Below are 19,405 nucleotides of genomic sequence, written 5' to 3' on the forward strand. Positions count from 1 at the left end.
AGGAGGGCCAGATCCTTGATGCCTAGGGACCACTGCCTGGTATATGGCTCTACTCCTTGGTATGACAGGCTGGCCCTCACCTCCTGACTTCTCAGGCCTGCTGTGTATCTACCCACAGTACCAGAGTCTCCCTCCCGACTTCTTTCCCAGAGGAAAGATTTTTACCTCCCAAAGAAATGGTAATTAAGAGTGAGTCTGTAATGGCAGTACTAGCAGAAAGCACACACCTCCTTTCTTAGTGCCTTTTTTTTTTTAATGTAATTCCTACATATTGGCCTGATTACTTCTTGTCAGCTTAAAATGGGTCTGCATTCCCTACCTGCACACGCTTTGTAAGGGAAGAGATGGGCCATAAAGCCAAGGAAGCAGATAATGTGTCTAAACAGGCCAAATATATTTTAAGGACAGAGTTCTGGATAGTTCATTTGTCTGTGGCAATTAGAAACACCTTGATAGCCCTTTGCTCTCTTTTTTTCCCTTGTTCTCAGAGATGGAGGAAGGTGAAGGCCCCAGGCCCGCTTTAAACCTTGATGTGTGTGTCTGAGGATGTTGGCTACAGACTTAGCCCATCCTCCAGGCCTTATGTTTTAGGGACTTTGTGTTCCCATCCACTGACCATCATCCCTTCATGAGGAGAGAATGCTACTTAGATTTCTCTTAGGAGCAATGAAGAGCTTTGGGCCAGCTCCTGACTGCATTTGCATTTGATCCTCCAGACTTCACTTTGAATATGTTAGCTCATAACTACCCCTTTTCTTCTCCATGGGAGAGATTATCCTCAGAGTTTTGTTCCCTCGGCCTTCTGTTAAGAAACATTACTTGACCTTTCTGGTTTGCAACACTTCTGTCCTACAGTGCTCCCATGGACTTTGCTGTTAATACCTACATGAGCCATGCTGGGATCCGTCTTCGGGATTCTCGACCTTCCAGCACAGTAGAAAAGGCCCAGTCTGCCCCTGACAAGGACAAGTGGCTGCCCTTCTTCCCTAAGACCAAGAAGGTAACAACTGCCCACAGCCTAGCTGTCCTGGAGCAGTGCTCTGTGCTGAGGCAGGCCAGGAAAGCCATTTCACAGCCTTCCAGCTGCATCCCCCTCTTCTCCAAAGCTGACCACAGGTGAAATAGGGTAGAAGCCTGGATCAGCTCTCCAGTGACATGTTAGGGCCAGTGTTGGGAACAGGGGAAGAGTGGTTACAGTCTCATGTCTGAGCACTGGAACCTACCTCCTAACTAATGTCTCCTATCTCAGCAGAGCAGCAATTCCAAGAAAGAAAAGGACGCCTTGGAGGACAAGAAGCGAAACCCCATCCTCAGATACATTGGGAAGCCCAAGAGCTCTTCTCAGAGCAGTGAGTATTTTAGAAAGTAAACCCTTGGCCATTCTTTGGTAGAGAACTCAACCCTTTACTGTCCCAGAAAGTAGAGGGGCTTCCTGTGTTTCTGGGAGCCAAGGCCCAAACTCTGGAGACTGGCTTGCTCTTAATACTGCTGCTCTCTCCCCCTGCCACGTCTAGTGCAATCTCATTGAGGTAAGGTGAATGTTTCAGAGCCAAGGGACCATGCTTACCCATGGGTCTTAGTCTAGCACTTCAGAGGCAGCCATAGCTACTGAATAGTTCTGTGGAAGAATTTCTGCTTTGGAAAGACTGCCCTGTGGTCTCTAGTTCCTTCTTCATCTTCATCCCTGGAATTTATGTACACTCCTGTGGTTTTGTGTTTTGGATCCTTGATGAGGGTTTTAAATGACTGTTAAGTAGAACTGGCAGGGATAGGGACAAGCTCCATGACACTATCGGTAACTAAAGCGCTAATGAGCCTTCCCTACCAGCTGTGGGTCATGTGTCTAGAAACTGCCCAGTATGTTCAGTCCTGAGTTTCAGTGGGAATTGTCTTCATAGACTTTGATGACGTGGGGGTGGAGGGAAGAGACTCCTGCATCTACTTTGGTTTGATCACCAGCTTTTCATTTTCCAGCTTGATAGGATTTTTGTTTTGACTCTTGCAACATTAATTGACTTTTCATGGTTGTCTTTTGTTTTTGTTTGTTTTTCTTTTAGCATTTCATATTCCCTTGTCCCCTGTGGAAGGTAAAAGGACTATTTTCTTTGGTTTTATCTTCTCATTAGAATCAATTTTCTACCTCCAGAATCTTGCTGTCCTTTTCCATCTGGTCCTATCTGGTTCCCTCCTTGCTTCTTCCTTTTCTTCCCTCCATCTCTCTTGTGTATTCCTCCTTTCTGCTACTGCTTCTCTGTAACCCAGACTGCTGGGGTCCCTCTTCTGCACTGTTAGCTGCCAAACCTTGTTACCTTACCTGGTTTCTGAGGGATGGGAACCCCCTTCCCTGAGGTTCTGACAGAGATCAGCCTTCTTGGCTGCAGCTTTCCTGTGGCCCTAGCCCTTACTGTTTATAGTATAGTAGCTTGTCACTGTAACAGAATATTGAGATAAGCAACTTAAAAGGAGGAAGTGTTTATTGGGGCTAATAGTTTCAAAAGTTTCAGTCCATAATCACTTGGCCCATTGCTTTGTGGTATGGTAAGACTGTGTGGCACATGGAGAGGAAATCTGTAACTCATGAAACAAGAGAAGCTGCTGAGAGGTCCAGGTGTCCTTTCCAAGGGCCACCTGTCCTTGTGATCTCCACCTTCTAGGTAGACTTCACACCTTCTAAAACACTCAGCACCTCCCAATCACACCCTTAGCTGCGACCTAACCATCAACATGCAAGCTTTTAGGGGGCTGTGTATATGAAACAAACCCTCCTAGACTGCAGTGTGTACTGCAGGGGGAGAAACAAGAAAGGTTAGCTTTCATTCAATGAAATAATAATCAGTTTAAGGTCTTTTTTAATTAAATTACAAGTTGCTAATAATTTTTCTCTTATTTATATTCTCTATTCCTGCTTAGGCCCTTCAGTGTAATACAGGAGGATATTCAGTTGGAAGCCAGGCTGACCTACTTAGTTGAGTCAGTAAAGTACTTGCCACAAAAACATAAGAAATTGAGTTTGTTCCTCATAAAAAGCTAAGTGTGTTGGATCTGGACAAAGGCTGAGTGGCTAGGAGTGCTGGCTGCTCTTTCCAGAACCCTGTTTTGATTCACAGTCCACACGATAGTTTGCAACCATCTATAATTCCAGTTCTAGGGCATCTGAGATCTTCTCTGGGCTTCACTGGCACTAGGCACAAAAGTGGTGCACAGATACACATGCAGGCAAAAGCACACATACACATTAAATAAATAAACTGAAAGGGGGAAAAAAAAAAGACAGCTATAGTGGTATGCATGTGTAATACCAGCAGTAAGGAGCAGTTGGAGGCAGTTAGATCCCTGGCACTCACTGATCAGCCAGCCTTACTGAATCAGCAAACTCCATGTCAGTGAGACCCTGTTGGGGGGTGAGAAAATGTGGTCATTTCCCCAGGAATAACATTTGAAGGTTAGGTTATACACACACAAACTCATTCTCTCTCTCTCTTTCTCTCTCTCTCTCTCTCTCTTTCTTTCTCTCTCTCCCCTACCTCCCCCTCACATGTACTTCAGAAACAATAATTGATATAGGGTTATGGAGATGGCTTAGTAGAGCACATGATTGGCTTGTGTAAAATCCTGACTTTGATTGCCAGCACAACGAAAATAATAATAATAAAACAAATTATACACATTAACCTTTAAGAAACTTAGCCTACATCAAAGTGCCATAGAATCAAGCTCCTTAATTCAGATTTTATCACTGATTGCTTGATTTGATTTGGCCTTCTAAAATGTCTAGGACATCAGCTGAGTACATATCTACATCTGAGGATTGAACATCCGCTCTTAGGAAGGCTCAATTGGCTCTTGGACTCACCTGTGTGTCAGGGGGTTGTAGAAGTCAAAGGTTGACCTTGAGTGTCAGTCCTCATGAGACAGCCACCTTGTTTTTTATGATGGTCTCTCACTAGGAACTGGTCTACTAGGCTAGCTGTCCCCATCTTCCTACCACTGGAATTACAAGCACTTGCCACCACACCTGGTTTTTTATGTGAGTGTGAGGGATTCAACTCTGGTCCTCACAATCATGTACCAAGCACTTCACTGACTGAGCTGTCACCCCAACCCCCATAATTCACTTGCACTTAGTTCCATCATCTCTCACAAGAGTAGAGAGAGGAGGGAGCAAAGTCTGTGGTAAAACTGCTGGGATTAAAAGTATGTTCCCCCTTGTTACTCTTAGTTACTGAGCCATACCATATCTCAGGGCTATGTCTACTTTTTGCCACAGCCACACCCTATACAGAGCATACTTAGATATTTTTCTGGCAGCCCAATAGTAGACTCTGCCTCATGCTATCCAGGTATAGGATATTTCTAGATTCTTGCATAACCACCCAGACAAGTCCTTTGTGGGTGCACAGTAGACCATCGAGTCTATAGTAGCCCCCAAGCCAACTGCACATTCAGTCCTGGAAAGGTCCTGAAATCCAAAAGCAAGTGATAGTAACAGCCCCTATTAACATATACCCAGCCACTTACTTAGAAAGTTTGAAAAAGGTGCACCCTAGCCGCCTGTCTCAAGGATAGAGTTGTAGACATAGAAAGAATGTAGACAAATGCTTTTTGTTCTCTTGGAAGTTTTCCTGTGAGAGTCAGATTTTGCGACCAGGAGGTCAGTCTTAGTATCATCAAGTCCTTGGGTACCTCTGTGGCCTCCTCTGCCTCTACCTGAGCCCTGCTCTAACCTCAGTTCTGACTTGAAGATGGATTCTTTATCTCCTCTCTGCTCCAGAAACGGGGCTTGGGTCTGAGTTCTACTTTGTAGGGTTCCCAAGCATTGTTTCCAGGTTTCTCCTCCCTCTCTGCCTCTTGCCGTTCTTGAAACAAGACTAGCTCCTAAAGGTGCTAGAGCTAGAATTTAAATACCAGAGAGTAATGTGTCGCCTCTGTTCTAAGATATCACCTCTCACTGATTCTAACGGAGATCAAAGCTAGCCAGAGGAGTGGGTTCGAGAGTTGTGGGGTGGAGAGTGGGAGGGGTGAGTTCTTAAAGTGATAGAAACTTGAAAAGGACTTGAGATTTGAAACATGGGCAGAGTCCATGTAAATGTGGTTTGGTCTCCTGGCTTTCTTTATTTTTTTCTTAACTTGCCATGTGACTTAAGAAAAGTTAGTCTTTGTTTTCAGGTAGAATGTGAAGATTGCAAACACTCTCATTTTGTACCTAGAAAGAGTACCTAGAAAGGGTACATAGAGAGTGTCCACCTAGGACCACACATCAGAGAAGAATGAGGACTAGGTCATGGGCCTGTCTTCTGGTCCCATGCTGTTCTCATCTGTGCTTGTTCATTGCTCTGTCTTCTGGGCTACAGGGGAGTAAGGGCCCTGAAACAGAAAGCATAGTACCCTTCATTTTCTTTTTGCCTGCAGTTAAGCCAGGCAATGTGAGGAACATCATTCAGCACTTTGAGAACAGCCATCAGTATGATGTCCCAGAGCCGGGGACACAACGACTCTCAACAGGAAGCTTTCCTGAGGACCTGCTGGAGAGTGACAGGTAGCTGTAGCAAGACATGGGGCATGGGCAGGCTTCATCACTAGGGTTTAATTCAGCTGCCTTGCTCCTCTCCACTAGACTATGAGGTCCCACCGTAGGGCCTGCCCACCCTGAGTAGTGTTGGGAATTAGGTCAGTGGAAGACCATGTAGATGAACAGCTTTCAGGTTGGTCCTCTAATTACCAAGCAATTCCATCCCCAAATGGAGTTAGATTATATAGTCCAGCAGCTAGTCAGAAAGCACTAGGTGATGTGGATAAAGGACTTTGGAGAAAACAGAGGGAAGTCTTGGAAAATAAAAGGCCTGGAAAGGCTAAAGAAAGTCTTTGCCTCGTAAGAAAACTTAGGCTAGGTAAGTGTGATGGGCACACCTTTAATCCCAGCACTAGGGAGGTAGAAACAGTGGATCTCTATGAGTTCTAGGCCAGCCTGGTCTACCTAGAGATCTTGTCTCTGAAAATAATAATAATAAATTGTAAAAATGCTTAGAAAGGAGTTTGCAGACACTTTCAAAGACAACCAAATAACTGGAAATAAGTCATCCATTTCAGCAGACCATAGAGTCAGTTGGTTCAAGACAGATTGTTCTTCCCTGTTTTCAGGGGGAGGGCGGTCATTGGAGAGCAGATGTGGTGACACATGTCTTTAGTCTTAGCACTCCAGAAACTGAGACAGGAGGATCACTGAGAGTTCAGTGCCGCCGGGCGGTGGTGGCACATGCCTTTAATCCCAGCACTTGGAGGCAGAGGCAGGCAGATTTCTGAGTTCAAGGCCAGCCTGGTCTACAAAGTGAGCTCCAGGACAGCCAGGGCTATACAGAGAAACCCTGTCTCAAAAAGAGAGAGAGAGAGAGAGAGAGAGAGAGAGAGAGAGAGAGAGAGAGAGAGAGAGAGAGAGAGAGAGAGAGAGAGAGAGTGAGTGTTAGTTCAGTGCCAGCCTAGGCTACAAAGTAAGACCCTATGTCAGAAAGGGTTGAGAAGGAGTAGGGCTTGTGCTATCGTAGTTTCTGTATCTCTATTGGGTATCAGGCGCTAAACAGGATGTCTGTTTGGTTTTAACATACGCTCTGAGATTTACTTGCTCCGACTGGCAAGACAGCCAGCTTTAAATCAAGATTGCCTGTAGTCAGAAATATCTACACAGACTTCTCAAGTCACCCTTGAGGTGTCATACTGCAGCCTTTGTATAGGGAAATAATCCTGTTATAAAACCTAGTCTGGAAGCTGCTGTAGCAGTAGGTTGAAGCAAGCCTGCAGGTAGCAGTGTAGTTATTCTAGCCACTTGGCCTTTGAAATAGCTTTAACTCTAAGGCAGATGGTCTTCTTTCTGCTCTATATCAGGCCTTCATAAACTTAGTGCATGTCAAAGGATTTGACAAAGATTGTTTTATTTATTTTATGTATATGAATGTTATATCTGCATGAATGCCTACACACCAGAAGAGAGCATCAGATCCCAATATAGATGTTTGTGAGCCACCACATGGTTGCTGGGAATTGAACTCAGGACTTCTGAAAGAGCAGACAGTGTTCCTAATGGCTGAGCCATCTCTCCAGCCCCCAAGGATTTGACAAAAATTAAGAGTTATACTATTAAGGTTTCAATTACCTAATATCTATAGGTAAATTAGACATGAATCATGTCTAATGTATGATAATTTATTTCATATTTTCTAAGTTTGGGAGACATTGTCAATACCTTGAGAAAGTATTTGAAACCGCTTACAGACTTGTACTCTTGGCCTTGCTAGGTAAATTTGTTCTACCTAAGGCGGTCACCAAAATTCTACAACTATTCTAAGCAGAAGCCTTTGGATTTTATTGTAAACTCTTTGGCAATCTTGGAAGAACAGCATGCACTTGGAGATAGTGTAAACTGCTGTAGATGCTCAGCAGGTATTGAGTGCCCGAGGGTTCTTCTAGGAGGTTACAAAGCTTTGTGGCCCCCTCGCCCTGCTCAGAGGTTTGCAGTGCTGACTGCGGACACAGGAAACAGTGTGAGTTGGCCTGGGTTGGAATTTTTGTTGTAGATTTCTGAGGGGTAAATTCAGTAGGGTATCAGTTATCAAACAAACTCCTCAGGAGATGAGCTCCATGTTGAATCTCTGGCTTTTTAAAGAATATAAATGGAGTCAAGGTACTTGGCTCTCCACTTCTGCAGCCAGCTTTACTATTGAGAGCTCGCCAGACATCTCAAGGCCCTCTGTGGTTCCAGACACAGAACAGGATATAGATCAGTAATAATGGTAATAATGTCAACAAAAGGCCAGCCCAACAGGCCTGACGGTATCCAGGGGCATCTGAGGGTCAGAGGTGCCAGCTGTGTTGATGCACTGCAGGATTCAACAGAAAGCAGTTCTCAGCTGTCTGCCTCTCACTAAGCCCCAAGGACAGCCAGGGTTGAATCTCTGCCTGTCTGTAACCAGGCCCTGGAAGCCATTCCTCCCTGGAGTGGAAATTGCAGCTTAGGAAGGGTGCTGTCAGTAGGAAAAGAAGAAATCTACATCACAGCTAAAGGGTGAGAATAGTGCAGCAGATAACATCTTCTGACAAGTAGTCTGGAAATTGTGGAGCCAAGGTATGGGAGCCATAACTATCTCCCTCAAAAAGGATTTTGTCAAGAAAAGATCCACCTCAGAGTCAGAGAAGAGATTAGCTGGTCCAGAACGGGCCATGGGATGGCCTCCCAGGCAGGGAGGTTGGATCGGCCTTGTGGTTCCTGATGAAAAGATCATGGTGTTTTAGACATCTGGGCAAACCACAAAGCTGATTCTCTTAGCCCCTGACTTCACCTTTTTGATAGCTCAAGGCAAAGAGAGGAAACTATTCAATAAGTTCACTGGGGAGAGAAAAAGTCAATAGAGCAGCCAGAACTGCTTGTCATTATTTGGCTTCTGGACCCTCATGCTTGGGCCTCTGGTATTGAGGTGCCCTTGAAGTGGGATAACAAGTAAAAGCTAGCCACAATGTCAGATCTCAAAGTTTTCCATCCCTCTCTGACAGTTCACGCTCAGAGATTCGCCTGGGCCGCTCTGAGAGCCTCAAGGGCCGGGAAGAGATGAAGCGATCCCGGAAAGCAGAGAATGTGCCCCGGTCTCGAAGTGATGTTGACATGGATGCTGCTGCTGAAGCTACTCGCCTTCATCAGTCAGCCTCCTCCTCTGCCTCCAGCCTCTCCACCAGGTGCGCAGTGTTCAGTGACTACACCCATTGCTATTTAGTGTGGTGACAATGTATTAAGAGTTGGCATTTTCTCCTCAGGTCTCTTGAGAACCCAACCCCTCCCTTCACCCCCAAAATGGGCCGCAGGTGAGTAGTGAGCACTGTAGTGCCTCTGTTTGATATCTCTGTGGCACACCTGTGTTCAGCCACCTTCCCACATCTAGAGCTGGCCAGATGTGTGTCATTCCCCATGGAGTTGGGACAAGCAGGTTGGGTAGGAGAGTGATGGACAATCTTGAGTGTAAGTTACCTACAAGTGAAGCCGAGCTCTCCGTTTTCCACAGGAGCATTGAGTCCCCGAGTCTGGGGTTCTGTACAGATGTCATCCTTCCCCACCTCCTTGAGGACGATCTGGGCCAGCTGTCTGACCTGGAGCCAGAGCCAGAAGTCCAAAACTGGCAGCATACAGTAGGCAAGGATGTGGTGGCAAATCTGACACAGAGAGAAATTGACCGGCAAGAGGTCATCAATGGTGAGACCCTGCCTTGTTCTCCTCATCTCCACTCATGCTTATGTTGGAGGGGGGGGTTTCCCAAGGTCACCTCATATCTGATCTTAGTCTAAAGGTAGAAAACTCAACACTCTACTTCCCCAAAAAGTATCATAGTGTAGGAGCCAGGTAGTGATTCTAGATACTTGCTGATCTATTCTTTCCCCTGCCTCTCCTTGTCACAACCCCTATGTAGAGCTTTTTGTGACAGAAGCATCCCACCTGCGCACTCTCCGTGTCCTGGACCTCATCTTCTACCAGCGCATGAAAAAGGAGAACCTGATGCCTCGGGAAGAGCTGGCAAGGCTCTTCCCGAATCTGCCTGAACTCATAGAGATTCACAGTAAGGAGCCTGCATCTCTCCAGACTCCTTATGCCACCTTTGACTCTGTTCTAGTTTGAACCCTCCTATCCCGCATGTAGATCCCTCTGAGTAAATAGGGTTTCTACTGCTGTGATGAAACACCATGCTCCAAAAGCATGTTCCAGAAGAAAGAGTATTTGTCTTACTTTTCCAAATAACTGTTTATCATTGTAGGAACACAAACAGGGCAGGAACCTGGAGGCAGGAGTTGATGCAGAGGCCATAGAGGGGTGCTGCTTACTGACTTGCTCTCCATGGCTTGCTCAGCCTGCTTTCTTATAGAACCCAGAACCACGGATCCAGGGATGGAGCCACCCACAGTGAGCTGGGCCTTCCCCATCAGTCACTAATTAGGAAGATGTCCTATAGCCAGATCTAATGGAGGTGTTTTCTCAACTTTGGTTCCCTCTTTCAGATGACTCTAGTTTATATGTCAGGTTGATATAAGACTAGCCAGCATATACCCTACTACTACTCCTGTTGGGAGAAGCTGATGGATAGCTTGAAACTAATCTTCCAGAACCCCAAAATAAAGGTTTCCAGGCTTTTCCATGTACTACTGTCAAAAATGTCTTTCCTCCTAGTAACAAAGTATCTAGCAGTGTAGCTCAACCCTAGCATTCCTCTTTCCACAGATTCCTGGTGTGAAGCCATGAAGAAGCTCCGGGAGGAGGGCCCCATTATCAGAGACATCAGTGACCTCATGCTGGCTCGGGTATGGCAATGAGACTGGAGGAATCAAAATCTCTTTACCTACCCAGGACTAAGGGATTTCACGAGGGAGGGGTGGTTAAAGGGAAGGAGTGCAGCTCCCGAGCAGAGTGTGACACCTGGACCATATCCATTCTACCTCTTCAGTTTGATGGTCCTGCCCGAGAAGAGCTCCAGCAAGTCGCTGCACAATTCTGTTCCTATCAGTCAGTAGCCCTAGAGCTAATCAGGACTAAGCAACGAAAGGAGAGTCGGTTCCAGCTCTTCATGCAGGTATCCTGAGCAGTATCTTACCCTCCCTCATCTCTGTCGTGCTTACCAAAGATCTCCTGACCTCCCCTTCTGGCCCCTGACCTCATCCTTTCTCTACTGAGAAGGGCACCTACCTGTGCCCCGCCTACCCGCATCACCCAACACCAATACTATGAATCATTACATGGAGGGCAGAGATGCCTTTGGTTGACAGTTACTCTGCATTGCAAGCAAAAGGCCTGTCTTGCCTACTAGAACTAGTGTGCACTTTTCTCTAGAATTGGAATGATACTGCCCTTTTGTTTTGACCATCTCTTCCTAGCACGTCAACCCCTCCCTAAATGTTGAAGGAAAAAAACTGCCACCATTTCCAAGGGACCCATCTAGGGTCAGGACTTATGTGGCATTTTCATAGCCATCTTAACCCTGATCGCTGACGGCAGCTCCCAATCACAAGTGGTACCTCTTCCTCCTCTGCTTCTTGCTCCTTAGGAGGCTGAGAGCCACCCTCAGTGCCGGCGCCTGCAGCTTCGAGACCTAATCATCTCTGAAATGCAACGGCTCACCAAATACCCACTGCTGCTAGAGAACATCATCAAGCACACAGAGGGTAGGGCAAGGGAAGGGCCTGGGCCTCGTGGCAGCAAACTTCCTTACTTTGTCACAGTTTTGTGATCTTCAGTGTCGTCTTCCTCATCCTGGTACAGTGAGTCTCAGAGTGATTGTAAATGTGATTTAGAAATACAAAATGCTACAAGGCCACTGCTGGCTTGTGGGGCCTTTATAGAAATCAGGAAGTGTGGACCCACAAGCTGGCCTATCTGGGCAAAGTTCCTACCTGTGAGTTCCTCCCAGGGCTTTGCTGAGTTTTGGCACCCATTCATACCTCTGCTGGATGCTTCTGTAGTGTACAAATGCCATAACCAGGAGACTAGCAAGATAAATAGAGTGAAAGGGGAGAACCAGGTTGTCCTCTGACCTCCACATGCATACTGTGGCATGCATCCCACATACACAATAATAGTAAACTAGCAGATTTGCTAAATCATATATAACACTGGAGAGTGCACTTTGCATTGCAGAAGCACCAACCACTACACATCCCTCCATTTGGTAGGTGGCACATCTGAGCATGAGAAGCTCTGCCGTGCCCGGGACCAATGCCGAGAGATTCTCAAGTTTGTGAATGAAGCAGTGAAACAGACAGAGAACCGTTACCGATTAGAAGGGTACCAGAAACGCCTGGATGCCACTGCCCTAGAGCGGGCCAGCAACCCTTTGGCAGCAGAGTTCAAGGTAGGAGATAGAGACTGCAACACATGCATGCTTCTTGGGCCCCCTTAGGAGCAGAATTCAAGTCAGGGCCCAGTGAGTCTTAGAGGTAAGAGATAGGGACTGCCTGTCATCATGCCCTGGGAGACACACCCTGTTGATGTCACTCATCCATAGATGGATAAGAACAGGCAGCCTCACTAAGTACATACTAGATGAGGAACTCTGCCTTGGAATAACAGAACTAAGGAGGGCTTGAGGTAAAGGTGGAGATCATAGAGAGGGAATGGAGCTAAAGAGGAGGTCAGGAAAGGTAGCACGTCTCTTTGGGAGCTTAGATGATGCAGTGGGCCAATGGGAAACCCAAGTCAAAGCCATCGGTATATCCCCAGAGCATCACAGGACACACACAGGCATTCATAGCTCCCTTTACTTCTCTCTGTCCCCTGCAAGAGCTCAAAGGTACCAGTTGTTTCCTACGCACTCATTCCCAGCACCTTAGCATAATGTCCACGCACAGTGGTTTCTTAAACACTTGTTGAGTGTTGTTGAGTGAATGGAGTGGTGGTGTCTCCTTAACAGAGCCTGGACCTTACAACAAGGAAGATGATCCACGAGGGGCCTCTGACCTGGAGGATCAGCAAAGATAAGACCCTGGGTATGTGCCAGGAACTGAAAATGGGAGGGAACCTATGGTAAGTTTGCTGCTCTGATAGGGTAGTGGGAAGCTGAGGAGGCATACACAATACAACTAGAATGTCAGCATAGGGCTCCTTGAGCACAGCGTGGGCAGAGAGGATATAGAGACAGAGCTGGAGTTACGGTATTCCTCCTAGACGTGGGCATGGGCATGGAGCCTCTGGGCCCCTCATGCTGATGTGGGGTGAGTGAGCTCAGGGATTGTCTTAATTCCCAGACCTCCAGGTGCTATTACTCGAGGACCTGCTAGTGCTGCTGCAGAGACAAGAGGAGAGACTTCTGCTAAAGTGCCACAGCAAGACAGCTGTGGGCTCCTCAGACAGCAAACAAACCTTCAGCCCTGTACTGAAGCTCAATGCTGTGCTCATCCGCTCCGTGGCCACAGGTACCCATGAAGAGATGAGCTAGCAGGCCTGGGATTCTGTAGCGTATTCACTGTTCACTATCCATTGCACACTGGGTAATTTAAACCCATTCTGGGGCTTTACAAGACTTATGTCCTCCTGTGTTTCATCCTGTGTTCCTGTCTTAATCCAGTCTAAGCAGGAAGATTTGGTCCAAGACGGGCAGCTAAGGGGTAGATAATGGACCAAGATGAAGATATACAACCTGAAACGGGGTTGAAGGACACTGATGGATGGGATGGGTGCACTGGTGGGGGCTGAGGATATCAAAGCAAGATTCAGGGGAATTGGAGTAGACATAGGAACAAGATAGGTCTTGTTGACAGAGTGCCTAGAACAAAGCAGAGTTTCAGAAGCAAGCACACCTACAGCACAGAGCCAAGTCCAGGGATTTAAGATGACAGTGCAAAGTATGATGTGACAAGAAAGGACAGGATCCCACACTCCCTGGGATCACTCTCATCTGACACCTGACCTCCTCAAGCAGCACAAAGGGATGGAGTAGACATGAAAAGATTTGCTGAACCCTAAGCACTGTGAACACATCAGCCCTCAGTAGAGTGGGAGAGAAGTAAGAATGACCCTGACAAATGTCATTGGAGGACCCAAAATTGCCTATGTCTTTTGTTGGTGGGTCACAATTAATTCTAATGACCCATGTGTATCTCAGTGTCTTCTTCAGGTTAGGGACCATGTCTGCTGTGCCTAATGTAGACTTTCTGGCTTTCTTTCTTTACCCAGATAAACGAGCCTTCTTCATCATCTGCACCTCTGAGCTGGGCCCTCCCCAGATCTATGAGCTGGTTGCATTGACATCATCAGACAAGAATATGTGAGAATTGATTGTGGGGTCCCATGTAATGTCAGTCCCCTGGGAACCAGTGTAGTGTGTAGAAGGATTTGAGCTGTGAGGCCAGGGCTGGGCCCAGAGCAGCTCCTGGATGGAAAGCTAGGAAGAGAAGTCTGAGGTAACATAGCACAGAGCAGCAGAGGCCACCACCCCAGGACATAACCAGACCCTGGGACGAGCATACTAAGTCCATGTATGATTCAGGCCCTGTGTCTTCCCGGGCAGCCTATCTCCCCCATGTTCTCAACATTGACTGACAGAGGTGGCACAACACAGTGGGCAAGACAGTTTAAGTCGGACAGTTTCTTCCCCTTGGGGTTCTCAGCTATATGGTGTTATCTGAGGGGAACTATATACAGAGTATGTAACTTAGTACATAGTATATAAAGTCTGTGTTAGCATATACTATACTAATATATTAGTGTATAAAGCATAGCTTAGTACTAGGCTTAACAGTGTTAGTATCTAATAATTGGTAGGCATGAGTCATATAAACCCATGGGAACAGCCAGTGAGAAATGTTGGTGGAGGTGGAAGCCTGCCTAGCATAGGTCCCTTGAGACAGAGTGTAGAAAGGGCTTTGAAGGTTTTTTGCAATGGGGTCCACAGAGGACATGGGGTATGCCTGGCCTTGTTCTCACCACTAGTCCTGTGTTTGTGCCGAGCAACAGATGGATGGAGCTCTTAGAAGAGGCCGTGCAGAATGCCACCAATAACCCTGGAGCTGCCCCAATACCCATCCATCCCTCACCGCCAGCCTACCAGGGCTCCACCTCCAGCAGGTGTGGTGCTGAGCCCTCCAGTCCCCAGCACTGTTCCCCCATCCAGCCTGCCAGTTTCCTGACGCTCCCCAGCCTTTCACCCCTAGGGTAGACAGCCTCCTCCGGGAAATGCCACTGGGAAACAGTGGCTCTGGCAATAGAGCAGCATGCCTCTGCTGCCTACCTTCTCTCCCTCCCTCACCACTTCTCATGGATACAGTGCAGACTGCCTCTAAAGTAGGGTTGGGGTATAGAGTACAGTTAGAAAAGCGAGGCCAACATTCATGGTCTGCATTGCCATTCTGCACAGCCCAGTCAGGTGGTGAGGCCCAGCCCTTCCCCATCACACCCTGTTCCTTCATTGCCTGTGAAAGTGATAAGGGGCCCAGGCTGGAATTCATGACAACTTGACCAGGCTGGCAAAGCTAGAATTGCCACCAAGTGGTAACCTTCAGTGGGTTTCTTCCCTCAGGGTAGAAATAAATGACACAGAAGTATATCACACTGAAAGAGAGCCCAAGGAACTATCTGAAGGTAAGGCCTCTCTCCATCTTGTGGGAGACTAGCATAGTCCATTTCTTGTAGGTAGGGTCAGATTGAGGTATCAGGTGACAGGTGTCTATCCAGGCCAGAGGTCTGAGGTCTGTGATAAGATGAGTAGAAGAGAACCGGAAGAGGGGAGTCTAGGGGAAGAGACTGCCTGACAGCCTGAGCAACTCCACTGCCTCTGCAGTAACAGAGTTAGCAGAAAAGGCCCTGCCTGCTTCAGTAATTGGTAATTGTCAGAGAGCAAGAAGTATTGGGTGCTCCAGGAGCTCAGGGTTAAGATGTAAGTCCTGGGATGGGAGGTAGAAGCACAGCTGGCAGGTAAGTTCCCTTGGAGTTTTGTCTGGGGCTTTTTTGTTTTGTTTTCATTATTGTTATTTTTGTTTTGGTAAATTAGGATCTTGAGTATGGAGAAAAATGTAGAATTCCCTGCATACATCACTCTTCCGTTTCCTTCCGAGTCCCACAGGTCCTGCATAGCTTTGTTCGTTCAGTGGTTGCTCTGTTGTTATTTTTGTTGTCAGTTAACAGTAGAACCAGCTTCTGATGCTCAGACCCTGATCTATTTTGTCTTTTTCCATAACACTCAGCACCTTCTAACAAATGCCTGATTTCCTAGTTTACTTTTATTCCCTATGTCCCTCCACTAAGACCTTAGGTACCACCCCAGGCACAAGTCATTGTCTAGTGGTGTGTGTCAGGGATCTGCTCTGTGAGGTGCTCCGTGAGTTCCCATAGAGCTTGTCACCCAGGGCTCCCAAGCCCTGGGTCTGCAGCCGGACATGGGTCACCTCTTACATTTCCTCCTCCATGTCCTAACACGCTCATCCAAAACAGGTCCCGAGCCTGAGCAGAGAGGTCAAGACAAGCAGCTGGTAACACAAGAGGGGCCTGAGCAGGAGGAGGATGCAGAGGAGCTAAGGACCCTGCCTCTCCCACCCCCGTCCCTGGATGGAGAAGACAGAGGCATCAAGACAAGGGACCCTGTCCTTCTGGCCCTCACAGGCCCTCTTCTCATGGAGGGACTTGCTGATGCTGCCCTGGAAGATGGTGAGTGCTTCAAAGACACTGTCATTGGCCACCAGGTCCCAGTAGCCTAGACAGTATGAATCTCACCTTCTACCTGCTCAGAGATTCTTGAGGAAAGCTGAATGCAGAAATCCCAGCCAGTCGCCGGCTCCCGCCAGCTCCACCCTTAGACTGCGCAGACTGTGTTGGTGCAGGAGCAGTGATACCCCTCATCTCCCTGAGCTTTCCCTCAGTAGCCTCTGTGCAGGCCTTCCCTGAGGAGGCCTTGTCTTTCCCACAGTGGAGAACTTGCGTCACCTGATCCTGTGGAGCCTGCTGCCTGGTCACACTGGGAAGACCCAGGCTGCTAGTGAGCCTGAGGATGACCTCACACCCACCCCTTCTGTCGTCAGCATCACCTCTCACCCCTGGGACCCAGGATCCCCAGGGCAAGCTCCCACTATAAGTGACAACACCCAACTTCTGAGGCCAGAGGGAACCCAGCCAGAGGGCGAGGATGTTGCTCTCTGTTCTCTGGCACACCTGCCACCAAGGACCAGAAATTCTGGCATCTGGGACTCTCCTGAGCTGGATAGGAATCCAGCTGAAGAGGCTTCAGGCACGGAAGCATCAGGAAGTTACAAAGTTGTAAGAAAAGGTAAAATATGTGTGTCCCTTGTGCTCAGACTTTTGCTGGGGTGGAGGGGAGTGTTATGGGCAGACACTTGTTGTACCTTTCTCCTGGATACTGTGTGAGCACTGGGTCCCAACTGGCACTGGGACCTGGGAGAAGATAGTATTGATGTGAAGTCAGACAAGCAAAGTTCAAAGTCCTTGCTTGCTACTTAATGTCTGTGTGTCTTAGACAAATTTCAAGTCATACCTCATTTTCCTTCTGTATCAGAGGACATTTCCTATCTCAACCAAACACACATCAACTTCCCAGTACAAGGTTTTTGCTATTCTTCACTGATTATCTAAAGAAAAAAAAAAGTGTCACTCAAAGTGTCACTCTTCCCAAGAGACTCAGGCTTGGAAAAATGAGTGCAAATCCTACAGTCTATTACTCCAGAAAGTGGCTGAGCACAGAGGGGCTTAAGGCAAAGCTGGGGAGACTTTTGGAAATAGGGATGGTCTGGGAGCAAGTGCACAGAGTGGTAGAGAGGAGATACTGTGGGCAGCTCTGTGGCCACTCCAGCCAGGTTTGAATAGACCAGTAGGACTGAGGGGAGGGTGCGGCAGACCCTTCAGTGAGAGCTATGAAGGTGGGAAGGCTTGCCTGAGGAGTATGACCAGAAGAGTGAAGCCAGGCCTGGGCCACTGGAGGCTGAGAGGACTATCTGGCAATGACTCCCTATCAGTGCCTTGTGACGCTGCCTCCTGTTCTGTTGGCCAAAGGCCGCCTCTCCTGGGCTTCTGGGAACTGACCTGCTTCTGATCTTCTAAGGTGACTTGGTGGAAAGCTCTCTGCAGCTCCGGGGACAGAGCCATGTATGATCTTGTACTCACTTTGTGCTTTCCCTCCTTTACGCTTGTTCTCCCCTGCCATGTCCACTTGTTTCTCCCTCCCCTTCATGCTTCTTCTCCCTCTTTTCCCCTTGCCTTGTCTCTCAGTCTCTCTACTCCCTGGTGGTGGTGTCGGTGCAGCCAAGGTGGCGGGCAGCAATGTTATCCCTGCACTCCCAGAGAGTGGCCAGTCAGAATCTGAGCTATCTGAAGTGGAAGGCGGAGCACAGGCTACGGGTAATCAACTTCTCCTTGGAGCCAAGGCCAGGCCAGGCGGGAGCAGGGGTCTGATGGAATAGCACTGGGCCCTTGCTGTCAGAGTTGTGTGTGTTCCTTGAGCTGTCTGAGATGAGAGGGAAGTAGTGCCACATTAGCCCAGACAGGAGGGTCTGGACCTCCAGCTTTAAGAATCCACTCACTGGGACACTCACTTACACGGCCTGTGCTTAGGTGAGGAAGAAGGCAAGAAAATCTGGCCAGCGCCCTCACTCCAGTGTACTTGACCCACATCCTGAGCAGCCACTCCCCCAGCCTTGTGGTGGGAAAAGGTTTGCATGGCTTTGCAGGGTCCTTCATGTTTCTCCATGGTGGGGCCTCCAGTGATCTGTTAGATAGCCGGATCTGTTAGATCTGGCTATCTCTGACCTCCCCTGATCAGGTGATGTTTCTAGGAGCTGGTGACATGTGGGGCATGCATCAGTAGGGTGAGAACTGAGGTACTTGAAGTACTGCTGCCTACTGCTTTCCTGAGGGGCCTCAAACCCTGCCCCTTCCTTCCTTCCCTTCCATCACTGAGCATCTTCTCCTGGCCGGTGGCCAGACTGAGAACAGTTGCCATCTAAAGAGAAAGGGCCTCTGGGAGTCTGGTAGGCAGCCTGGCCCTGTGTGTACTAGGTTGTCTGTAGACGTCTCCTTGGCCTTTTCTGTCACAGGGGACTCTGGGGGTATGGGAGAGTTACTCAAGCACCTCTGTTTGTCTCTTGACTTCTTTCTCTTACCATTGGGACAGGGAACTGTTTCTATGTCAGCATGCCAGCAGAACCTCTGGACTCCAGCACTGAGCCTCCTGGGACACCCTCAAGTCCTTCACAGTGTCCCAGCCTCCCTGCGTGGCCAACAGAGCCTCCACACCACAGGGGAATCACTGGGGGTCAGCGTTCCAGCCCGGTCCTCAGGGATATGAGTGTGATCTTCCATACCATTGAACAGCTCACCATCAAGCTTCACAGACTCAAGGTGAGGAGCCTGGCCTTGGGGCAGGGAAGCCTTCCATCTACTTCCAAACATTCCCTCAGCTTCACAGAGAAGTATTTGCCAGGCATATTGGTGTACCTTTAATCCCAACACTCAGGAAACAGAAGCAGCTGAGTTTCTGTGAGTTCGAGATATGTAGTTCCCTGAGAGGGAAACTATATATGTATATCTGAGATTAGGACCTCACACATGCTAGACAAACACTTCACCATTAAGCTGCATCCCCAACTCAGGAAGTATATATCTTCAACTGGAGTCCTAGGCTGCACTGCCTACCCTCCCACACCTTCTGAGCCTTAGCACAGGGGCTCACACACCTCCTACAACTCTTCTAGGACATGGAGCTCGCCCACAGAGAGCTGCTCAAGTCCCTTGGAGGAGAGTCATCTGGTGGAACCACACCTGTGGGAAGTTTTCACACAGAGGCAGCTAGATGGACAGACTACTCCCTCTCTCCTCCAGCCAAGGAAGCCCTGGCCTCAGACTCCCAAAACAGTCAGGAGCAGGGGTCCTGCCCTGAAGAAGGTGAGT

General features: G+C 48.1%; 1 protein-coding gene across 17 annotated transcripts in view; it reads left to right on the top strand.

Moving 5' to 3' along the window:
- Window positions 1-19,405, top strand: part of Arhgef11 (Rho guanine nucleotide exchange factor 11) — a 115,044-nt gene that overhangs the window by 93,587 nt on the left and 2,052 nt on the right. For 8 of the 17 annotated variants that reach the window (XM_031374288.1, XM_031374290.1, XM_031374289.1 and 5 more), the window contains 22 exons: window positions 856-1,000; window positions 1,250-1,349; window positions 2,058-2,087; window positions 5,410-5,536; window positions 8,539-8,718; window positions 8,797-8,844; window positions 9,042-9,229; window positions 9,444-9,590; window positions 10,247-10,326; window positions 10,470-10,595; window positions 11,067-11,184; window positions 11,692-11,870; window positions 12,429-12,504; window positions 12,763-12,930; window positions 13,691-13,781; window positions 14,471-14,581; window positions 15,033-15,094; window positions 15,944-16,156; window positions 16,416-16,772; window positions 17,729-17,857; window positions 18,630-18,856; window positions 19,210-19,399. In XM_031374288.1, coding sequence (XP_031230148.1) covers window positions 856-1,000; window positions 1,250-1,349; window positions 2,058-2,087; window positions 5,410-5,536; window positions 8,539-8,718; window positions 8,797-8,844; window positions 9,042-9,229; window positions 9,444-9,590; window positions 10,247-10,326; window positions 10,470-10,595; window positions 11,067-11,184; window positions 11,692-11,870; window positions 12,429-12,504; window positions 12,763-12,930; window positions 13,691-13,781; window positions 14,471-14,581; window positions 15,033-15,094; window positions 15,944-16,156; window positions 16,416-16,772; window positions 17,729-17,857; window positions 18,630-18,856; window positions 19,210-19,399 — 3,092 coding nt within the window. The remainder of the gene's footprint in view (window positions 1-855; window positions 1,001-1,249; window positions 1,350-2,057; window positions 2,088-5,409; window positions 5,537-8,538; window positions 8,719-8,796; window positions 8,845-9,041; window positions 9,230-9,443; window positions 9,591-10,246; window positions 10,327-10,469; window positions 10,596-11,066; window positions 11,185-11,691; window positions 11,871-12,428; window positions 12,505-12,762; window positions 12,931-13,690; window positions 13,782-14,470; window positions 14,582-15,032; window positions 15,095-15,943; window positions 16,157-16,415; window positions 16,773-17,728; window positions 17,858-18,629; window positions 18,857-19,209; window positions 19,400-19,405) is intronic. The other 9 variants (XM_031374283.1, XM_031374281.1, XM_031374293.1 and 6 more) reach the window with 4 other exon arrangements.

Source organism: Mastomys coucha, unplaced genomic scaffold (genome assembly GCF_008632895.1).
Source record: "Mastomys coucha isolate ucsf_1 unplaced genomic scaffold, UCSF_Mcou_1 pScaffold16, whole genome shotgun sequence".
Lineage (NCBI taxonomy): Eukaryota > Metazoa > Chordata > Mammalia > Rodentia > Muridae > Mastomys > Mastomys coucha.